Below are 22,214 nucleotides of genomic sequence, written 5' to 3'. Positions count from 1 at the left end.
ATTTCCTCTATAGTGATTTGAATGCAGAGGATCTGTCAGCGGCTTCTACCCTGCTAATGTGACCCAGTCAAAGTATTTATTTATATCTGGAGCATCTGAATCTGTCAATGTGTAAGTCAGTGAAGTCCAATAAAATGTCAAATGTTACTTATGTGAATTTGGGATAATATTAAAGTCTGTAGGAGAGATTCGGCACCATAAAGATTCTGTTTATTCAATCTATGCAGGCTTTGCCTGCCTGCTCATATCTGAACAAAGCAGTGGGTAAGTTTAGCTTTATTTGCATGATTAATAAAAAAATACATTTCAATTGGGTGTTTAAAAGAAACATAATGCGTTTATTACATTGAGTTGTGACGAAATAGAGGAAAGAAAGAATTAAAATCATCCTGGTGAGCTAAAAATACGGTAGAGGCTAAAATGACATACGCCGGCATAAGTTGCGGGAACAGTTAAATTCTAAAAGTACAGTTCAGCAGTGATTAACCTGGACCAAATCCAACACAAGGTAAAGTGTTAATGCCATGATTTCACTTATGGTGGTGTGGAGCAGAGGAGTGTATGCCACCTCGCCAATGCAAATCCTAGCACTATCTGTTCTGAAATCCTCCCTACAGTATGGCACAAAGACTGAATTGTATATCTTCGTTGTTCATTAATCGCACAATGAGTTGCTAAAGTGCAGTACATGGGCCATTTAACCACATTTTGCTTAAGTTATTGATAGAGGCAGGTGACCAGTCACAGAGGTTGCTTATGTGCAGGCTCTGTTGCATTTCCTAAAGATTTAATTTAGGACTGTGTGATATGTGACTCTGTTTTTAAAAGGAATTTTAGATAACACGCCATGGCTTGTGATGTCAGACCTTTCATGCTGAACGTTATTGCGACAGAATCTGATTCCATTTGAGTTAAAGATGTTTTGGAGGTAGGTGTTGGGTCAAGGCAATAAAACTGAGCAGGTGCATAATATGTGCAGGAAGTAATCTCGAGGATATTGGCAGAGCCTGTGCTCCATGTTCTCTGTTGGCTGGTGCTATTTTTGGAGCGCCTCAAGCCGTGGTAGGAACCTGAATCTGGCTTGGATCACTTTTATTTTTATGTACTTTCTTAAGGCGGCGTTCATGTAGGTTTGTTCAATCGGTTCCTTGTATGTGTTGATAGTCATCCATGCGTGATTGCGCAACTTAAAATTGACTTATCTTCTCACTAGGAGAGCTGCTTGATTTGTTTGTGCAATGCTAGCTTGAATGACTGGTGAGGTAAGCTGTTTTACCAGAGTTGTTCCGCCTTCAGATGTTTAATTGACGCTGCCATTTTCCCTGGTCAGGAATTTGCATCCAGAGGCGGATTTGATAAAATATCTTCCCATAACAATGGTCTTAGTACGTTTGGTTTTGCCTGCCTCAATTGCGATGCATATTTGAGAAAAGCCACTTCTTGTACCAGTTCTTGGTCCTGGAGGCTAAATCCCAAAATAAGGCGGAAGACTTGGCTCTGTGCAGTGTTCAAAAAGGTCGCACATTTTCCAGGAAAGATTTCCAGGCCATATGTCAATATTGGTAAGAACTTTGCCTTTATCACTGTAAGCAGTGGCTGTCCAGTTAGACTCTGCAATTTAGTAGCTAGTATCTGGAGTGCAGCGATTTGTGACGCCACCCTCGCTTTGTGTTTTTTTTGGTGCTGTTGGTGGGACCAGCGGTCTTGCAGCCATACACCGAGATATTTGTAACATCCACTTCTGCCCATGCGGCTCACCGCACAATACCATGACTTTTTTTAGGTCAGGCATTCGAGACCTCTTGTGTATATACTTTAGTATATACTTATATGTGTATGTACTTTGTGGGCTATGGAGATCAGCCCTGCTTCCGCTTGGGGACTTTGTTTTCTGTTCAACTGCCTCTATTTAACTGTCTTGATAGAAAACGACCAGCAGAGGTCAGTAAAATACCAGAATTGCTTTAGCATTCTCTAGATTCCAGGCCATAGAAATCGTCTTCCACAAGCACCCGTAGACAATAATATTTTTTCAAATCTTGTACTTTCAGTTATATGACCACCGAAGGCCCTGATTTTATATTCAAAACAGAGCATTGGATAATACCTTTTCTCGCTGAAAGGCAATATTTCTCACAATGTGTTCCCATACCTGGCGTGTCATGCAATTTGGTGCTTACTTTCCCTCTGTGTTAAAGAACAGTAGATGTTTCAGCACCCAGGCTAATGTGCTGCATAGCTAAATACATATAAGGTCCCAAAGGCGAGACCGATTGCATTTCCAATGCTTGTCTTAATTATCCTTTCGTTAAAAATAGCTACCTTCGTTAGAAGTGGATTTCCTCCCAGCAGCTTATGGAGGGAAGACTGGCATATTTCTCCTGTGTGGACTGGGCACAGTATTACATTATTCAGTCTAAACCCAGACCTTAAAGTGGCTGGGGGCAGGAAAGAAAGGGTTAAGAGAATTATGTGGATGTATGTTGATTAAGTGGCTATGCATAGCTATTTGAAGGAAAACCTTAAATTCACTATAGGAATCTGCCTTTTCTGCGTGGTTTGCAGCGGCCTACAGTTTTGCTGGCTTTAAGATCTGTGCACATTAACCCTGCAAACAAATGGTGAAGTACCTGTGCCCCCCCCCCCCCCCCCCTATAACATGTGGAAGGAAATTCCTTTCTGCATTTTCACCCTCTATCTTGGACTGATGCTGCTGGTTTATCGTCTTTGAGAGTGGCACGGAGGTCTGGTGACCAGACCTCCATGCCAGTGCTCTGACCCTACAAACTATATGTTTGATTGGCTTCTACCCCATTGATATTACTTTACTTACTTATAATTCACTAGTATATGGTGCCAGGGGTGCCCAGGGCCTGTAACTTAAAGTGTCCCACAAAGGCTGCAGCACATATTGTGCCACCCTGGAATTGACAATGTGAAAATATGTTTGCCTGCCTGCCACTGCAGATTAGCAGAGCCGTTTTAAGCTGCTAGCTTGACTTTGCCATTTAAATTAATGGCAAAGTATAAACCTCTCTTTTTAATATATATGTCACCGTTACAGCAGGCCTATCGAGTCCTAGGGCAACTGTATATTAAAGAATAGTATTGGATTATGAATAGGAGCTGGGTTACCTGCTCGGTTTCTTCAGCTGTGAAGAGAACATCAAAATATTGCCTGTGCATCATCTAGCAAGGCAAATTGGACAGAGTTAAAAATATTTGGGATGTCCCCTGCGTCGATGGGCAAATGTGGATCGATAGAAATTACTATAGAAATTAACTACATAACATTCTCTATATTAGAACAGGCACCACCATTCACATCCACATGTTCTATGATGTATCAACTGGCCCAGGGTTTACTCAGTAGTTGTGCCAGTATATTTCCAGCTCAATTGCCCTAGCTTTTTCATCTAGAAGTTGCTTCCTTGCCAAGATATTGAATTGCCCTAGTGGCTGCATCATTATACGGTGCTAGTTTTGCTTTGATTTCAGTAAGAACTCCCACATCATCAGAGGTATGATAGTTCACTTCCATTGCTCGTATTTCCTTCTCTAACTTCCTTAGTTAACTGTGCAGTAACTTTAATCAAATTGCTTGGCCACGCAACACCTTGAATGATTACTTTATATGCCTCCCAGAGTGTGCACTATACTCTGCACATGCTTCCAGTGGGATTTGTTCATAGACGCTCATTCACCTATGCCTAATTTGTTAATGCCATAGTTATTTCTTTCTTTTTAACTCGCAATGTACAACATTTATTGAAAACAAGGACATGCTATTTAGTGCTGTATATTCGCAGTAAATAAATTATGCTAGTGCAGACTCCTTAGTGTTCAGTGTGATGTGAATATTTTTACAATTGACATAAAAACATGTAGAAATAGTCTGGTGTCTTTTCAATCAACAAAAGACACCGCATATTAGTCTCAATTTAGAAATTAATCTCATTGCAGTCTACACAGCTCTGGGACGAGGGCTCCAGACCGTGCTTACCACGCCACATGGGCTGCACTGATTCACTGGCAGGTCACGGTTTTAGCTGCTGTGGTTTGTCATGAGGGCCCAAAATTACCGCTAGGATCGTGGCACTTCCTAGCAAAGGTTGAATTCACAATTTGTGGGCATAAGTGGCCACTCAGTACAAGGATTTATGTCAGATTGATCTCCTGGCCGGCAGGGTGTCATCTTGTGGCCTGGCTCCCTGGCTCCCACACGGTTGTCATGAACTTGGTAAGTTAATCTTTGGCTTTGGATGTTTTGGGTGACCTGTAATTCTGATGAGACAGACCTTTTGAAAGTTTGAGATGGGAACATGCAAGTTGAGGAGTTCCAGGTTGTTGAGTTTTACGGCCTCTTACAGAGTGATAGGCCAGAAAGTCTTAGGGGGTTTGTGAAGCCTCCAAAAGTCTTCTGTGTGGCCACAGTCTTGTTTGCATCAGCTTGTGACATTGGGAAGTCCTGAATGTGTGTATCAGCAATGACCTTGGTCTCTAAAGATTGTATCTTGTGTGGGTATCATTATTTTATTTAAAAGGTTTGCAGTACCATTCATTGGTTGTGCATTAGTGAGCATGATGTGCTGTGCCTATTCAGTTAGTGGAATACTAGAGCTATGTTTGGGTTGGAGCTGTATGCGTGTAGAGTGTTGTACATGTGTGTAACTGGTCAATATACAGAACTACACTGGATCTGGCACATGATGGTAACGTCAATGAGGTCCCATATATCTGGGTTTGTCCTTAATGAGTCAAACAATGTTGCCCTTGTCTTTACTGTGGGTATCTAAATATGATTGGCTTTTGAGTGCGGGTGCTACCCTCCTTCATTGAGTGTGGGTAATCCTGCAATGCTCTGAGATTGAGGACTGGCAATATAAATGTTGTAGTGTGGAAATGTCCATAGAATTTATATGAGAGTATTTTTAATTTTATGTATTACTCAGAATAACATTTCAAACCAATGTATAACAAGGAACAGTACTCTGACTGATGAGCAGGCAATATAATCCAGGTTGAGAATCAATGGTGAAAGTTAACCATGTTGGTTTTGAGCATACTCAGTGAAGACCTACACATAAATGCCAAAACAAAATATAAAGCTAATAAATGACCAGAGAAAGACCGGTGCATATGATGTTTGAAGGCTGGAGAAGTCAGAAATCCCTCTAACTTCTATTGCCGGAAATTAACCCATGAATTGAGGGGCTAGCCTGGACGAAATGGAAACCGAGTGCCAGTGGAAGGGGCTCAGTTGGTAGAAGTATTGGAATCCAGATGAAGCACAGGTTGTTTGGATAAAACCAGAATGAGCTGTTTGGCAGGCCATGAGCAAGGGGTGGGGTAATAGCAGGTTTGTCTGTTGGTGTGAAATTTGGGATAAATGCCTTGGACCACTTTATATTCTATTTTAAATTGCTCTTTATTAGTTTTACTTCCAAAATGTAATTCCTGCTCTGGGGGGACATCTCCGGTTGTACCCCAAGGATCATTCCAATGGAAAAGCAGAGCTAGCTAAATAATACTGCTTTAACAAATATACCCCCTCTCCTGCAGCAGCTGTCTACACACCCCTTCCCTCTCTAGATTTCTCTTCTGTAATGCCAAGGTATCCACTTTGAATCTTCTGACCAGTCCAATCTCAGGTCTTACAGCCCAGCAGCAGCAACAGTCCACCATGGGCATCTTTAAAGAGCAGAGTGTGTAATTTGTACAACCTCCTTTTTTTTTTTTTTTTTTTTTTTGTTCTTGCTCATAGCTATCCAACCGGAGTTAGGGTTGTGTTGAAGGAGATTATACAGGTGTTTGTGTATTGATATTTCAGACCTTTTCCAGAGATACAAAGGAGTTCAGCATGTGATGTAATAGCAAACTCTTGCATAATCCAGTTTACTGGGAAGAAAAATAGTTTCTGAATGCTTTGGCTGTTTGGAAAAGAATGAAAGGGTGTAGCTCCTGTATTGTTAACCTCATACGGAGCAGCAAAGGTAGAGATAAAAGATTCTATTCACATGTTGGAAGAGACTAGACAGATGTGTGGCAAGGGCAAGTGTGTCAATTGGAAAGTTGATTGGGTAAGGTAGAGAGACTGTAGGAGTTGAGGAAGGAAAGTTTCAAACTTTTGTGTTTGAGTTTAGCATTCGTAATCCTTATGCCTTCCAGTGGCGAATACCCGTGTGAGAGACTGGTATATATGACTGAAAGGGAGGTGAGGAAATGGGAATGGTAATATTTGTATGTGTGGTAAGAAATCATGTCACTAAGAGAATTGGCGCTTAGAGAAAATACGTTGGTGCCGGACTGTGCCTTATGTGACTCCACTAGTAATTCAGTGGGTGTGAAAGATTTGGAGTTACACCATTAGATACATATGAATAATGATTAAGGTGATATCTAGGGAGGACAGCGTGTGATCAATGGGTTCAAACACCACAAGTAGATCAAGGAGAATAATGGTAGTTGGTTATGATGAGCTGATGTGGTAAAGGTGGCTACATGTGTAAGAGCCGTTTCTGTCGACTACAAGGCACAGATCCATCCTTGGATGGAAGGCGTTAAGCAGGTTTTTATTTGGGGGAGATGGCGCAAAGACAAGGTGTTCCATATTTTTGAGAATGGGAGTTAAAACATTGATGATGGGTGAAAGAAAAGACTAGATCATTTTTCATGTTTTTTTGTAGTGGATGGAAGCATTCATGGGGCTATACTGAAGGAAAGGCAGTGATTGAAAGAGAAGTAGGCAGAGGAGAACTTTATAGAAGAGAGTTGGATGTTTAATTATTTGTGGGCTATGTAGATCAGAAAGAAGTCATGAAGGATTTGGTGATTTCATTAATGGATAAGCTTTGCTGATGAGTTGGGTGGACAGGTCTAAGAGCGAAACATAGTGAGTGAGTTGTGGATGGTGTGCATGAGGGTGGCAGTGGAGCCAGGAATATCCCTAATGATGGTGATTTTAGATGAGAAGTTAAATGCAAAATAATTTGTGGTTGGTGATGGCAGAATGCTTTTGATGGAGAGAGTAACTGCTGATGATGCATGCAAGTTCTTGGGATAGGGGGGTCATTGAGAATTAATAAGATTCTTAAGTATTCCGGTTTTAATTGTGAAGGGCAAAATTCAGTACATATAGTACTTCTTCATGGGTGTTCATGTTTTGAGTGCCCTTACTTGTGGTATTTTTGTAGTACAAACACATGTATAAATGTTCCACCAGGAAATAAAACCAGCTTGTTTCGCTGTAAGAGCCAGTGACTTGCGATATGTTAAAGTTGACTGCCAGATGTAATCCAAAGTTTTAGTAGCCAGGATGTCATGTGCTTAAAAGTCAGAGTAGATTTATTATAATCAGAATCTGTTCACTGAGGACTGAAACAGAACTGACCCACACAGTTTTCCTCTTTTTAAATTTTTTGTTTAAATTTTTTATTGATTACAAATTGAAGTTGCACTTATATGGTTACAGAACAAATAATGTTATTCCATTTAAGCTTCACAGTACAGTTGGCTTGTCTGTTAAACTATACAGTTGCTACCATTGCTTTACCATAAAGTGGTTGCTATGGTCCCACACTTGTTAGAATCAACTCGAGTCCACTGACGACCCACTTGGAGGTGGAGCACAAATGCTCCCTCTGTACTTGTTCCACATGCCCCATGTTCGTTCCCATTTCTTGGTGCACCCCCGATGCACCTATGCCACCCTCTCTGCTACCATGGCCCCATCCATGTCCCCACACCATTCTTGGTACGTCGGAGCGGATTGAGCTCCCCAGTGCTTGGCTACATTACGTTTCGCGAACATCATACCCAGTGTCGCCTAGTCCTTTTTTTTTTTTTTTTTTTTTTAAAAACCTTTATTTTCAAAAGTCAGGACACAGCTATTCAGCCGACAACCCGGAGGTTCGGCAGCATCGATATATAGAAACAGAGATGCGTCCCCAGTACCGTGAAAGGAGAAGTGCAAAGGTTCAATTTTAAGTAAACACAAAAACACACAACAAACCCCAGCAAGGCAAGAACACTGAAAGCCCATGGTGAAGCCCCCCAGGGGAGGCCGGACCCCACTCATCTACCAGTTACAGTACAGTGTAAAGAGGAAGAAGGGGGACAGCAGAGGCCAAAAAAGTCCATAAACCATACTGAGCTGGAAAGAAGGTTAGGAGGAAAGCTGTTCCTCGGGAGGATCCAGATCCGGGGCAAGACATATTCCCCCCCCTGTATTGATAGTGTCGCCTAGTCTTGAGCCGCGTGGTTGAGATCTGTGGGTTCCCATAAGTTTAGGAGACCTTTCTTGGGCTCCGGGGTGACCGTCACTCCTCCAACCTGTGTAATTACATGCATAATTGTTTCCCAGTAGGATACTATTACTGGGCATTCCCACAGTGTATTATAAAAGAAGGTACCAACTGCCCTGCATTGCCTCAAACAAAGTCGGCTGTTGGTCTTTCCCATCTTATGCAGCGTTACTCTTGTGTAATATATACGATGAAGTATTTTTAACTGAACTAATCTTAATTTTGAGGACTTTGGCAGGAGGCCCCCCCCCCCCCCCCCCCCGCCCCCCGGGAAGTGGCAATCGGTCATCTAATTCTCCCACCTCCCTCTGCCATTTTTTGTGGAGCAATTTTTTGGGATCCGGTTGATAATCATTTTATGGTAGGTTAGGGAAATGGGTTTCTTGTCCATCTGTTCTGTTGGGAGCCTATCCTCTAATGGGGAGGCCTCGGGGAGTATAGTGCCCGCTGGAATGGTTGTCATGAGTGCATGCCTGATCTGGGTGTAACAAAACAGTTCCGTGGGTGCCATTTCATATTGCTCTTGGAGTTGTGCAAAAGTGACTATTTTCCCCCTTTCGCCAGAGGTCCCCTCCCATCGAAATTCCGATTGAGTCCCAGTGTTTAAAGCCTTTGCTAGTACCGAGTCTGCCCAGCCGTTGAGTTTCCCAGAGCGAAGTCAATTGCGTTATGAGACCGTCCCATCCTAGCTGCTTGAGTGCCGTGTGCCAAATTTGGACTGTGTGTGCTGTGGGTCCCATTAGTGAGGTTATACGCTTTTTATTGTATAGGCCCTCATGACTCCTCCCTCTCCTAAACTATTTCTGTTGGAGCGGAAAGCCAGTTCCGTTCGTGGGGCGTGGAGCCTTTGATTCGGTACAATCAACTTCGAGGCCCAATAGTATGTTTGTATATTCGGGAGGGCGATTTCCCCCATCATACCATCCCACTACTAATTACTTCATGGCAATGTGGGCCGATTTACCATCCCCAGAGTAAGGTACCTAATTCTGCCTCAATTGCCCTAAAATAAGTAATGGGGACCAGAAATGGGGTGTTTTGAAGGGCATATAAGAATCTAGGGCGTGCCATCATCTTGAAGTGCAGCCCTCTCGAGTAGCGTCAGTGGCAGGGTGCGCCAGTGCTTTGTGTCTTGGCAAAGTCTTTGCAGGGGCGCTAGGAGTTTTTTTTCCCCCCATGTATTCCTCCGGTAGTGGGGTGATGTAAATTCCTAAATATTTGAAGCAACCATCTGCGATTTGCAGGCTACACCCCTGTGGGAGTTGCGGAGGGGGACTGCGTAGGATGTAGACTATCGATTTAGCCCAATTAATAGTGTACCCAGAGAATTTGCCATATGCTGCACATATGTCCATGAGTCTGCTAATGGATCGTCTAGGGGAGGCTACGTACAATAGTATAGCATCTGCGTACAGAGATTTACGGTCCTCCCACCCCTGCGCCCATCTGAGGCCTCGTATGACCGGGTCCCTCCTTATCTAGGCTGCCAGCGGCTCCAGCGCCAGGGTGAATAAGAGCGGCGATAGGGGGCAGCCTTGACTTGTTCCACGCCCAAGGGGAAAATCAGCTGAGGTGCAACAGTTTACTACCACATGTGCTAAGGGTTTTGTGTAGAGCAGCTGAACCCAAGCGCAGAATTTAGGGCTGAAGCCCATGTGTTTAAGGATGGCGAACAGGAAGGGCCATTTAACCATATCAAAGGCCATACGCGCGTCCAAGGAGAGGATGGCTGCAGCTTCTTGGATCGTGGGTGCCCAAGCCAGCACACTATGTAGTTGTCTCAGATTAAGTGCTGTATTCCTACCTGGCATGAAGCTGGATTGATCCGGATGTACTAATTTAGTGAGATGGGGTGTCAATCTAGTCCCTAGAGTTTTTGCCAGTATTTTGGCCTCCGCGTTAAGCAGGGATAAGGGCCAATATGATGAACATTCCTGGGCAGGCTTTCCCGGTTTGTGAATGGCTATTATCGTCGCTATGTGTTGGTCTCGTGGGAGCTCTCCGGCTTTGAGGCTGTCTACATAGATATTTAGTAAATGCAGTGTGTGTGTCGTTGCTGTTTTTTTGTAGAGTTCAATGGGTATACCATTAGGTCCCAGGGCTTTCCCGGACTGTATAGCACCTATGGCCAATGCTATTTCATCTGCGGTGAGGTCTGTCTCAAGGGCCTGGGCGTCCTCCGGTGTGAGTGTGGGCATACTGATATCTCTGAGGAATGCCTGTGCCTCCTTGAGTGTGGCTGTGGTCTCTGGGGTATAAATTTTCTCGTAATGCCTTGCTAATGCATTTACTATCCTCTGCGGGTCTGTAATGGGGTCTCCCCGTCCAGTTGTAGCTGCGTCACCTACCTTCTAGCTCACTCCCTTTTATCTAGCCAAGCCAGAATCGTTCCCACTTTTATCTCCTACTTCGTATATTTTGTGTTGGGTGGTTAAAAGTCTAGTTTTTGTTTCCTCCCACATGTATTCTTTATAACCTTGCTTTTTCAAGTTTAGGTCTTGAGCAGTGTCTGCAGTGGGGTTCAAGGCGTGTGTTCTCTCCGCTTGGTTCACTTCCTGTTCTAGGGCTTCTACTTGTTTTTGTTTCTTTTTTATGACCTGACAGTTTTCCTCTGTTGACCAGGCTAGTATATTGTTCTGTTGTGAAATTAACCAATTTCCTCTGACCTCTGTAGCGGTTAACCACCTCTGTCCAGTAAAAGCTGTGTGAACACTTTGTATTTTTTTCTTTTGTAACATTTAGACCGCTGTTTATACACTTGATTCCTACGTGATATTTAACACACAACGTATCTTCAATTTCAGAACAGTATTTCTGATTTCTTTTTTTAGGTGCGAGGCAGGTGTAACTAAAGTACTTTCAGACCTAAACATATAGTCAAGTTAAAACATTTAATGGGTCCTCTTAGGTGTAGATAACTCTCTCCCACGTAAACAGGTTGTCAAATCTTGACTTTCTCAAACATTCACAGGTGTACTTTGACATTCAAGGTCTTCTAGTTCACTGGAGGAGAAACTATCTAACTATCCACCCTGAAAGTACCCCCCTCATCCCCCAAAAGAATTACATTGAGAGACCTTGCCGCTCCTTCGGCTCGTGGAACTTGTAGTCCTAATCTAGAATTTTCTGCTTAAATCTTTAGCAGGAGTGCCCCTAAAAAGATGGCCTAACCCTATGGATCGGAGATCCAGTAATCTGAAAGGAGCCTTTTTTTTTCTGTAACCCGGGATTTACAACACTGGAATGTGTGGGGATTTTCCTGGTTCACCTATGCACACTCCAATCCCTCACCCCCAAAAGCGCAGTTGACCTACAATTCACTCTTTTAGTGCAGGTGACCATGCTGCAGTGGAAATTAAATAACAAAACCTGCATTGATGTGCTAGGGTTTTGAAAAGCAAACACAAAGCGATGGACTGAGCGCTGAAACTTTTCATACTCACCCCCAGTCAAAGATCTGGGTTAAATCCATCATCGTTCTTTAGCTCACTTCGCCACCCCAGTTCAGACACAGCTATATGCAAATCGGTCTTGACCCTGTGCCTCATGGGAACAGTCCAGCCCGAACTGCCAAGCCATGTCTTCCCTGGACCGGAAATAAGCATCCTGGAACCGGTGTCAGGCTATCAGCCCTCATCAGCCAGGCTAGCTTGAATTCAGTGGCAAAAAGAGCAAGGGACCCACTTCTGGGCATACCCGGCCAAGTTGGGGCGATCAAAGCAAACACAAGGAGATGATGGACGGAGCGCTGAAACTTTTCACGCACTCGCCCCCAGTCACAGATCTGGGTTGCACCCATCATCGTTCTTTAGGTCACTTCGCCACCCCAGTTCAGACACAGCTAAATGCAAATCGGTCTTGATCCTGTGCCGCATGGGAACCTAGGGTTTTGGAAGCCCGGCTATTGGAATGACCTGTTAATCATACAGTTTGTTGTCCACAAGATTTCCTGGCACCAGGGATGCCCACCATGTCACTAGTGTTTAAGTAGTGAATCTTTGGAGTGCATCATGCAAGATCGCCTTAAATTTAAACCTCTGCAAACCTGCATTTCCCATACTTTCATATCTGTGAGCACTGCATTACAGAGGAAACTTCAAATGTGCTGACAATTGCTTCACACACATTCAGCTTGCACGAAATGCACTTTTGTGGTAAAGCTTCAAACTAGTAACCAAATTATATCTGTCTAGACATTACCTGGTTCACGTGGGGTGGCTTCTGCATGAGGGCAAGAATTGCTGGTGAATTAAATAAATTCCTAAGTGTTTCATTGCCTAAACAGAAAAACTGATTTTTTTTTTTCGCCTTTTAGCGTTGCTTCTTTACATGAATTATTGCTTAGAAAATACAGTACAATACCCCTTTATTTCTTGCTTTTATAAGTATCCATGGTTATTTCAATTCCCTAAATTCTGCCTGAGGCTGGATCCAAATGCTGTAGGGCATGTCACCAATGCCATGTGTCATTTACCACGCAGCACCTTTACCATGCATGGCATGCACTCAGGTAAAAAATGCTTTTTCTATAGACTCAAACTCTCCGTTTAGGTTGTTTACAGGTACATCTTCTTTAGTCTGTAAGCGCTATTTTCTTTAATGAGTTTCTCTTACGGCAGAAGGGTCAAGCATTTGGAATGCAATGGGTCTCACATTAGCGAGCGTTTAGGCTATTAGCATTTTAAATGACAAATGCCTTTTATTTATATTTTAAAAACCAAAACATAAATAAAAGGCTTTGTCATTTACAATGCCAATAGCTCAAACTCGCATCAATGCAAGACCTATTGCATTGCAGATTCTTGTTCAGGCTGGTTGCCTGGAGATCATCTGTCTTTGTTTTTTAGCACTTTGCCGTAGTAGACAATGCAGCTCAAATCCGGAGCTAGCGGTATGGTGAATTATGGGGTGGCAGTGTAGGTCTGTTTTTAGTTTGGGTTTATTTAAACCTGCATTAGCACATGTAAAGACTGAAAAGCTTGAATAGTCTTTTCAAGGTGGTTACAGTCTGTAATTATGATCTTTTTTTTTTTTTCTTTCCACAGTTGGTTCTGCTCCCTGTATTCAACGTATTGTCCCTAGGATTTCTTTGCCAGAGAAGATGTCAGGGTCTGAATCTGTTATGTTAAAAAATAATTCATTTTCAGTGATGTGCTCTCATGGCAGAATATCCCCGTGTCCATTGTGCCACAGTGAATTGGCTCCTCATGGTAAAAGAAAAAGGACATCTGGCCACTCAGGCTTTCAGAGCATCGGGCACTCTGAGGGACAGATTTCTGAGTCATACCTGCATTTGTCTGGTGAAGAAATGAAGAACACAAAAAGATGCACTATAGTTAGCATGGTAACTGGTTCCTATCTTGGAGTTGCAGACTCAGAAATAGCCGATTTAAGAACTAATGATGGCTCTGTTTCAAAAGTCTCTTTAGAAAACAACACCCACAATGCAAGGAGATTTGGCTCACTTAACATTCACCCATCATTGCCAGTGAAGACTACTGCTAGACGTTGTGACCACAATATCACTGAACATTCCAAAGCCACCTCTTCAGTTGCCCAGTCATCAGAAATGTCGAGGTTATCTGTTACTTCTAATGAACAGTCTCCATACAGTTGTTCAGCCCATCTGCAAACAAAAACTTGTTCAAGCCTTCATTCTCTAGAACAAATCCAGTTGCGGCCCCATTCTTCATTTACAGGTTCTACCTCACCAGAGCCTCAGGACACTCACTGTATGGTTGCTCCACCCCTTGTGGAACAGGCTTCACTTCCATCACAGTGCTGTGGAACACTGAATTGTAAAGGAGATTTTATGTCTGCTCTGCCTTCTTCCCCCGAGAATCCTGGAAAGCCTTTACTCTTGAAAGATCTTGATGGCTCTATTACTTCACATTCTTCAGAGGACGAGTTTCCATCTAGAGATTTTCTGCCATCTCCAAATGGAGAAGTTCCAAAATGTGAACTTGTAGATTATCACAAACCAAATATAAGACTGCAAGACTCTCTGGATAGTGATGATAGTTTTGAATGCAATTTGGATAGTGATAGTGAAGATGAGATGCTGCAACCCCTTGAAGAAATCATGCAAAATATTTCCAAACTTCCAACTGCAACACCAGAGAAGGCGTGTTTTGAAATTTTTTCTTCACAGGAGTCAATAACACCATCAAATACCAAAGTAAGTGGCAAATTATTTTCTATCTCTAGACCTATTTTATTGCTAAAATTAAAGAAAAGAGTTTTTCTATTCCAAAACTGCAATTTTGAACTGTTTTATCCAGCATCTAGTTCCGCTAAAATGTTACTATCCACAGATTAATAATTACATGCCCTAAAATTTGATATACTTGTTTTCTAATTTAATGAAACTGCAGAAATTTCTAAAGTCTAAATCCTTATTTCACTCCCAAGCTAATTAATTCTTGACACAATAAAAATCCAGTTAGTATCTTTACATTTTAATTACACTGTAGGTCCCAAATGAGTAAGATGTGGGAGGGGTGTAATTTACATGGGTGTTCAATACTTTTTAACGTGAAACCAAAATTTGATACTACTCTTCTGTGAGTTGAATGGTGGTTGCCTTAAAGGCAAAGGCTCTAAAGCTTCATCATTGCTAATACAAAAATGCCAGTATTTGAGATGGTTTCATTGTGGTATGAAATTGATTTAAACTCTTCAGATATTAGAAGCTCCACTGCTGTGTGTGTGTGACCCATATTACAACTTTTGGATTAGTACGCACGTGCTGATCTTTTGGGTGATTTACAGCTATTATTTTGGATGGTTTGAAAGCTGGTTAATTGTAGTACCCCCTCTCCTGTACCCTGTATGTTTTCTTCCTCGTGTTAATGTATAGTACACAGTAGCCTGCCCACTTTCTTTAGCTGTTTATAAAGGTGTTTTTGTGTGAAGAGGAACATGCACCCCTTGGTAGCAAAATTAATCCTCTAAAAAGTGATAAAATGGAACGTTCATGTCTTTATCAAGCTTTGGTGCCAACTAATAAATTTTCTCTGGCTTACCAAAAAAGCTTCCAAATCATCCTGCTACTTGAAATAAAAAAACCTGAGTTTTTCCGAATTAATTTGTAGCGATTTGTGGTGCGTAAGCAGATATATAGAGGCATATTCACTAGTGTTTTAATGGTATTGACAAATCTTCACGAGAAATATCCTTTCCAGGGCTCCTTCTGTAACCTCTTGTAAATTCTTGAAAGTTGTTAATCTACATGAATTCAAGGTAAAAATACCTAGCATGCATCAAACACTTGAGTGAGGCCTTTAATAAATCTCTTTTAAAGCTATCCTTAAAAATGTGCCTGTAGCCTTTGTCTGTTTGTTTTCAAATGGCAATCATTTGGGTACACTTTAAAAAAATTGAAAATATAAATTTTTCTACAATTCTTTACGATGTATTTGCATATAATCAAGGAGCTTTCTGGGAAGATTGCAACCAGCAACAAATTATTAAATCTTGCAATTTGAGTATATTCAAACGTTAGTATTTCCGAACATGAAGGGTCCTGAATTTTTGGCTTCTCTCAGTGTAGGTGTCTCTCATGGTAGTCTAGTCACTACAGGTTGGGCCAGCACCCCCGGGGGAGGCTTCTTCGTTTGGACTATGTGACCTGTCTTGTGCTTACAACTTGGAAAGCCTATGGGGTCCATCCTCTTGGGCAATCTACAACCCCAAATACCAATAATGGTGTTTTTTTCACAGGTCTCCTGATCTATTTCTTTTCACATTTTTCTTTTGTCAGTTTTGGAAGGGGTTTGTAAGACCATTTCTTATCAGTATGGGGGTTCCTCTAATTCCAGAGCCTGTTTTGAACTGCCATAAACGGAGAATTACCAGAGTGGGCTCTGTTATATGGCTGAAGTACATCAAAATCCCATTGGCGGTGCTACCAAATCCTAACGCAGGGTGACATTTTTATGTACACAGCAATTCTAACACTAGGTAACCTTCAAATCTTTAACAAGCTGCAGGGCTCGAAAAATCATAGAAAAGGCACTAGACCTGCAGGTCTAGTAAACTACAAAATCTCTTCGACCCAACTGAAATGCACTTGACCTCTAATCTGAAAGCTGAGCAAATGTGACATGTTAACAAGCTTTAAAAGCATTTTTATTGCTCATTTACTTTGTGAGCAATAAAGATGCCTTTAAATCTTGCGATCTTGTCACATTTCCCCTGTTTTCAGAGGCAGAGGTCAAATGTCAGTTTGTATTCCTACTCGCCAGTAAGGGCGAGTAGGACCTAAAAATAACTCGTCCTGAATTAATCTGACTCGCAAATGCGAGCGGTCGAGTCAATTTTTCGAGCCCTGAAGCTGTGTTAAATTTAGTCCGAAAAGGGGGAGAGCACCAATGTTGTTCAATTAATTCGGAATGAGGAGGATTAGAACATTACTTATTTTTGTCCTTTAATGACCTATTTTGTGATATGCTTCCTATTGAGTCTTTGTTCCCCTCATCCACTCCATCCTCAAATTCTCTTGACAATATTCATTGATGAGTAAGGATCAAAACTGCGAGCATTTTTTTCTTTTTTTATAACTGTTTATTGATGACGATACAGGGTACATAAGTGGTATAGTTGTTTCATTGGGTAATATAAAGACTAAATTTACCGAGCAACATCACATTTACAGCAGATTTTGTTACCATGTTGACATTTGCTGCTCCTATACAGTAATTTTTTTTTAATGTTTTATTCCTCATTTGACCTCCGTAGCCATAGCAACCTCTCGACCTGATCCACCGCTAGTGCTAATGACTTGGTGTTTTCAGTCTCAGCTGTTATTCATTCGGGGACCGCCCAAAGTACACATACTGAGCTGACCAAGAGGTTTTAATCATTGGAACTTAACCGAAACCTAATCTGATCTAGTCTAATCTATAGGTGTCTCGTCCAACAAGTTCCAAAATAATCCAGTGGCAGGCCTCTCTCTGTAAGCATTTACCCTTTGATCCAGAGCTCTAAAATAAGTGACAGAATTCCACCAGGCATTCCAGGAGGGTGGTGCCACCTGACGCCACAATTTACATATCTCTCTCCCAGCCAGGAGGATCAAGTAGAACACCAACTTATGTTGCAATGCATTTGGAACACACCTTCCCTCCCCCACCCCCCCCCCCAGATTTGGAAATGATCCCAAAGAGTATAAGATGGGTTTACCTCTACGTCTGAACCCAGCACCCTCGAGATGGTCTTACCCACATTTTTCCAGAATTCGTGTAACTTGGAACAGGAGGCAAATCTATGGATGTCATCTGCATTCAGGGTGCCACATCTGAGACCTCTTGCTCCTCCACCACCCCTCATTCTTGAGATTTTAAGAGGGGACCAGTATAACCTGTGAATTGTGAAAAAGTGGTTCTTTCTGAGTGCAGCAGATTTAATTAACGAGTAAAGAGTGTCTATAGATACTTGCCATATATCGTCTAGCTCCTCGCTCGGCAAGTCGTTTTCCCAGACTCTAGTTGGCTTAACGAACTTTCTGACTGCTGCAGCTAAGAGGTGACCGTACCAAAGAGCCACTTCTTTTTTCCTCAGGGCCACATCTTGTAAATCACTTTCCATGGGGCTTTCCTCCAGTACAGACCAACATTGGCCCTTACACCAAGAAACGATCTGATGGAATTTAAACCTCGAAAGGGCGCCTCTAGTGATGTTATTCCAGAAATCCCAAGGGTGGCATTCATTACCCGAAACAATGTCCTTCCAGTACGTGACTCCAGCCTCTATCAAAGGACGAGCTAAAACGTCCGGAAAACACTCCGGAGTTCCGGGGGAGTCCCACACAGGCGCCCACTCGCTATAATATGAGAGTCCCAAGCAGTCTCAACAACCTGACCATAATTTGGCCGCCATACGTAGGGTCTTCAAGCGTACTTTTTTGAAAAAATTAAAGGAGCCAAATTTATACATAAATCCTGATACCTCTAACATGGCTTTAAACATGCTCCCAGTTAACGAATTATCTGGAGTGAGCAATGGCATACTGCAATTACTCAACTGGTAAGCCCAGCAGTATAGCTGTAGGTTGGTAAGCCCATACCCCCATACTGCAATTTACACCTTAGTTTTTCCCAGGACAAGCGAATCCCTTTACCTGCCCATATAAAAGAGGACATCTTGCCCTGAATTCAAAGCAAATCTGCTTTTGCAAACTCTAGAGTAGAGGTCTTCAAACTTTTGTAGGTTGATTTCCCCCCCCCCCCCCCCCCGCTGAATCTTTTTAGATATTGGGCCCATCCCCCCCCCCCCCCCCCCCCGCCACCACCACCTAACCTAAATTTCAGGAACCTGGCACACTACACAATTGGCGGCCACGCGCATATCATGGGCCATATCCTGCAAATAATGTTCAACACAATTAGAATGTTTAGGACACTGCAGGTTTGTGAGTGGGTGTGGTGAAATGACAGAGGCTTATTACACAGCTCAAAACACAATTTTCCAAGATAAAATGTGCGCAAATTGTTTTTACCAGGATGCTTTGTTTTAAACAGGACATCGATTATTAATAACACTACCAACATAAATGTGACGGTGCGCCTGCTTTTCGCCACAGAGACGGTCAATCTGTGGATGGATTTTTGCTACTGCCCTCCTCAGGTTGTGCTCCACATCCAGTCTTGAACGGTACTTAGTCTTTAATACCGCAAGTGCTGAGAACCCAGTCTCACATAAATAGGACGTGCTGAAAGGCAAGAGTTTTGATAGCAGTTGCTCTAAAGGCTGAATATTCTGCAGACATTTTCAGCCAAAACAGTGATTGTAAATTCTAAAAGTGTTCACATCTAATATTCAGAGATAGTGATGTGTGGTTTCACTGTTGTAACAAAGCAGAAGCCCACTAATTTTACAGCGAACATCTGTGATCTCCTCCAATATCTCATAGACGAGGACCCATTTTGATCTAGAATAAACTTTTTTATGGTTGTTGCATGAAACAAAACATTTCTCTGCAAATAGTAATAGACTCTCTCACATCAATCGCATTAAACAGAAATGAAACAAAACGGTATTTACAAGAATCTGTTTAGGAATTATTCCAGGCCATCAGGGCAAAACAGAGCTGCCTCTATCAAGGGGCCCCCTGAAAGGCTGGATTGCAGTGCATGTAAATGTATCCATTTGTAATTTAGGACAAAAACCTTGATGGGGCACGACATACCCAGGGCTGGCTCTAGCACTTATCGCACACAGTGCAACAGTCTGTTTTGGTGCCCCTCCTCCATTTCCTCCTTCTCCATGAATTCCCTTACTACCACTCACTAACAATGCACCTCATCTCTACAGCACCTTTCTGGCAAACATTTCATTTTTTTATAGCACTACACATTGTTTACTCACACTCAGTTCTTTGATCTGCATGGTACACATTCTTTGTAGCAGGCACATTAACCCTCTGCGCTGTGTGGGTGGCAGGACTACCCATGTGAATGCACGGTGAGCCAGGGTAAGTAGGGTAAGAGGAGTGACTGCAGGGTGAGTGAGGTTACCATATGAATTTGGGTGCGGATGTAAGTGCAGAGTGGGACGAATTAATGTATGGGTAATGATGGGCTTATTTGAGTGAGATTCCAGATTGAGTAGTGTGATCCTGTGACTGCAGGGTGAGTTACAGGGTGAACAGCGCAAGTGAGTGCAGAGTGATCACTGTGAGTGCAGAGTGAGCGGTGTGCTCATGTGACTGCAGGGTAAGTGAAGGGTGATTGGTGTGAGTTCAGGGTGAGTGGCATAAGTGCAGTGTGGTCACTGTGAGGAGGGTAAGTGGGTGAATAGTGTGAGTGCATTGTGATCAGTGTGAGTGCATGATGATCGCTGTGAGTGCAGGGTGAGCATGAAAGTGAAGGGCGAGAATGAGGAATGATTTTTCTGAATGCATGGTGCATTCCCAGACACTTGAAGTAACTCAGCAGGTTGACGGCAGTGTAGGGTTTCAGATATGTTAAACTATTGCTATTATGGCATTAACCAGGGTGGAGGAAATAAATGTGCTGATCTTGCAAAAAACTTCCAGTTTTATAATTAGTGTTGCCAGCTCATTATTTTGATGTCCCAGGAGGTATAAAAATAAGCAGTCACCTAAAGCTGTATTGTCATCACTTGTCTGTGCATACTTCGAACAGCACATATAAATAGAAAGAACTTTTAATTATGTTCTAGTGCTGCTTGAATGATTCATGACTGATAATAAAAGGGAAGAAAGACAGAAAAGTAACATTACAAAGGAATAAATACTTCTTTATTTATAAGCATATTTAATGTCAAGATAAGTAATTTGCAGGCTGTTTAAACAACACATGGCTGGCTGGCATTTTTCTTTTGGCAACTTGAAGCCCTTTTAGCCCTGTGGGGCATTGTGTGCCTGCCTGTGTAATTGTAAAATAAACTTTGTCTCCTTTCTGCTAATAGCTAACCCTCCCAGGTCGGGGTTAAATTAATAGAGCTGAAATGCTTCAGCTGCAGTGGGAGGCAGGATGACTCCTAAAAGTGAAAGAAAAGAAGTCATTTCAGCTGCAGTGGAAGGCAAGGAGTCTCCTCTGCTCTATGAAATCGAACCAAAGGAAAAGGACGGTCTGTTTGCTTTCGATTTTATCAGAGGAGACTTTTACCTTCCACTGCAGCTGAAGCATTTCAGCGCTACGAATTAACCCCCTCCTGGGACGATTAAAAATAACTGTTCGCTCTTAACATGACAAAGCATGAGCCCCATCTAATTCCCTCCCTCTCCCCTCCAACCCTCTGTTACTGGAGTTCTGCCCAACAAAAATTTCCATTTGAAATGGGGGAAGGCTTGCGACGCGGGACAGGAAAAGACCAACAAAGGTAAGATTTCAGGGTGGAGTGTGCGCCCCCCCTGAAATGGTGTTGCGCCCCCCTGGGGGGGGGCACGCCCCACAAATTGAAGAACTCTGCTCTAGAGGGATATTGTTAAAAAGGTAAGTATATTTTGGAAGTACACACATTTTTACAAGGTTAACCCTTCCATAGTGAGCGAGTGGTATACTCTGCCATCTTTTCAATAAAACATCAACCTCTTTATGAGACCCTATCTAGATTAGTTTTTGGGATATAATCAAGATCTTGAGTGATTACTCGGAGGTATCTGAGCTCCCTGGCAAAATTACTTTTGTGATCAGGAATGTTCCATGCTATAATCTCAGTTTTGTCTTAGTTTACCTCGTAGCCTGAGAGTTTCCCAAACTGTGCTTCGGCCATAAGCTCTGGACATTTGAAGACAATAAAACCAAATTGCCCGCATAGAGCGCTACTTTCCTCTCAAATCCATTTATTACAAAGGGAGCTATCTTCCGATTCTGACGTAAACTCTGGGCAAGAGGTTCAATATATAAATCAAAGGGAATGGGGGACAATGGGCAGCCCTGCCTAGTTCCACGGCCTATTTTGACAATAGGAGAGGGGCTGCCATTAACCAAAATCTGGGCATACGGTGACCTGTATATTTTCTTAAGAACTTCTCTAAACTCTTCGCCAAAACCGAAAGCTTTCAAAACCCTGTCTAAAAAATGCCAGTTCACACGGTCAAAGGCTTTGGCGGCATCAACGGTGATAATGGAAAGAGGGATGTTCTGTGAGACTGCCAAATCAGCTGCTCCAATTAGAGTATATACCAGTTCCGACATCTGCCTGCCCATGAGAAAGCCCTTCTGATCTTCATGAATAATATGCCCTACAATTTTTCACAGTCGATTATTCAGGATTCCGGCAAATACCTTATAATCTGCATTTAATAAGGAAATTGGTCCGGTATGACTGGCATTGGGTTGGATCCTTCCCAGGTGTTAATATGAGTGATATAAGTGCACCACTCCAAGAATCTGGCAGAGGAGATAAGCCACCTAGAATATTGTTAGAAATGGGATTTCTGGT

General features: G+C 42.5%; 1 protein-coding gene across 5 annotated transcripts in view; it reads left to right on the top strand.

The window, feature by feature from the left end:
- Positions 1-22,214, top strand: part of SLF2 (SMC5/6 complex localization factor 2) — a 411,151-nt gene that overhangs the window by 51,081 nt on the left and 337,856 nt on the right. For all 5 annotated transcript variants that reach the window (XM_085606517.1, XM_085606515.1, XM_085606519.1 and 2 more), the window contains one exon: positions 13,349-14,481. In XM_085606517.1, coding sequence (XP_085462643.1) covers positions 13,349-14,481 — 1,133 coding nt within the window. The remainder of the gene's footprint in view (positions 1-13,348; positions 14,482-22,214) is intronic.

This window comes from Triturus cristatus, chromosome 1_2 (genome assembly GCF_964204655.1).
Source record: "Triturus cristatus chromosome 1_2, aTriCri1.1, whole genome shotgun sequence".
NCBI classification, from domain to species: Eukaryota; Metazoa; Chordata; class Amphibia; order Caudata; family Salamandridae; genus Triturus; species Triturus cristatus.
This window is presented reverse-complemented; position numbering and strand designations above follow the sequence as displayed.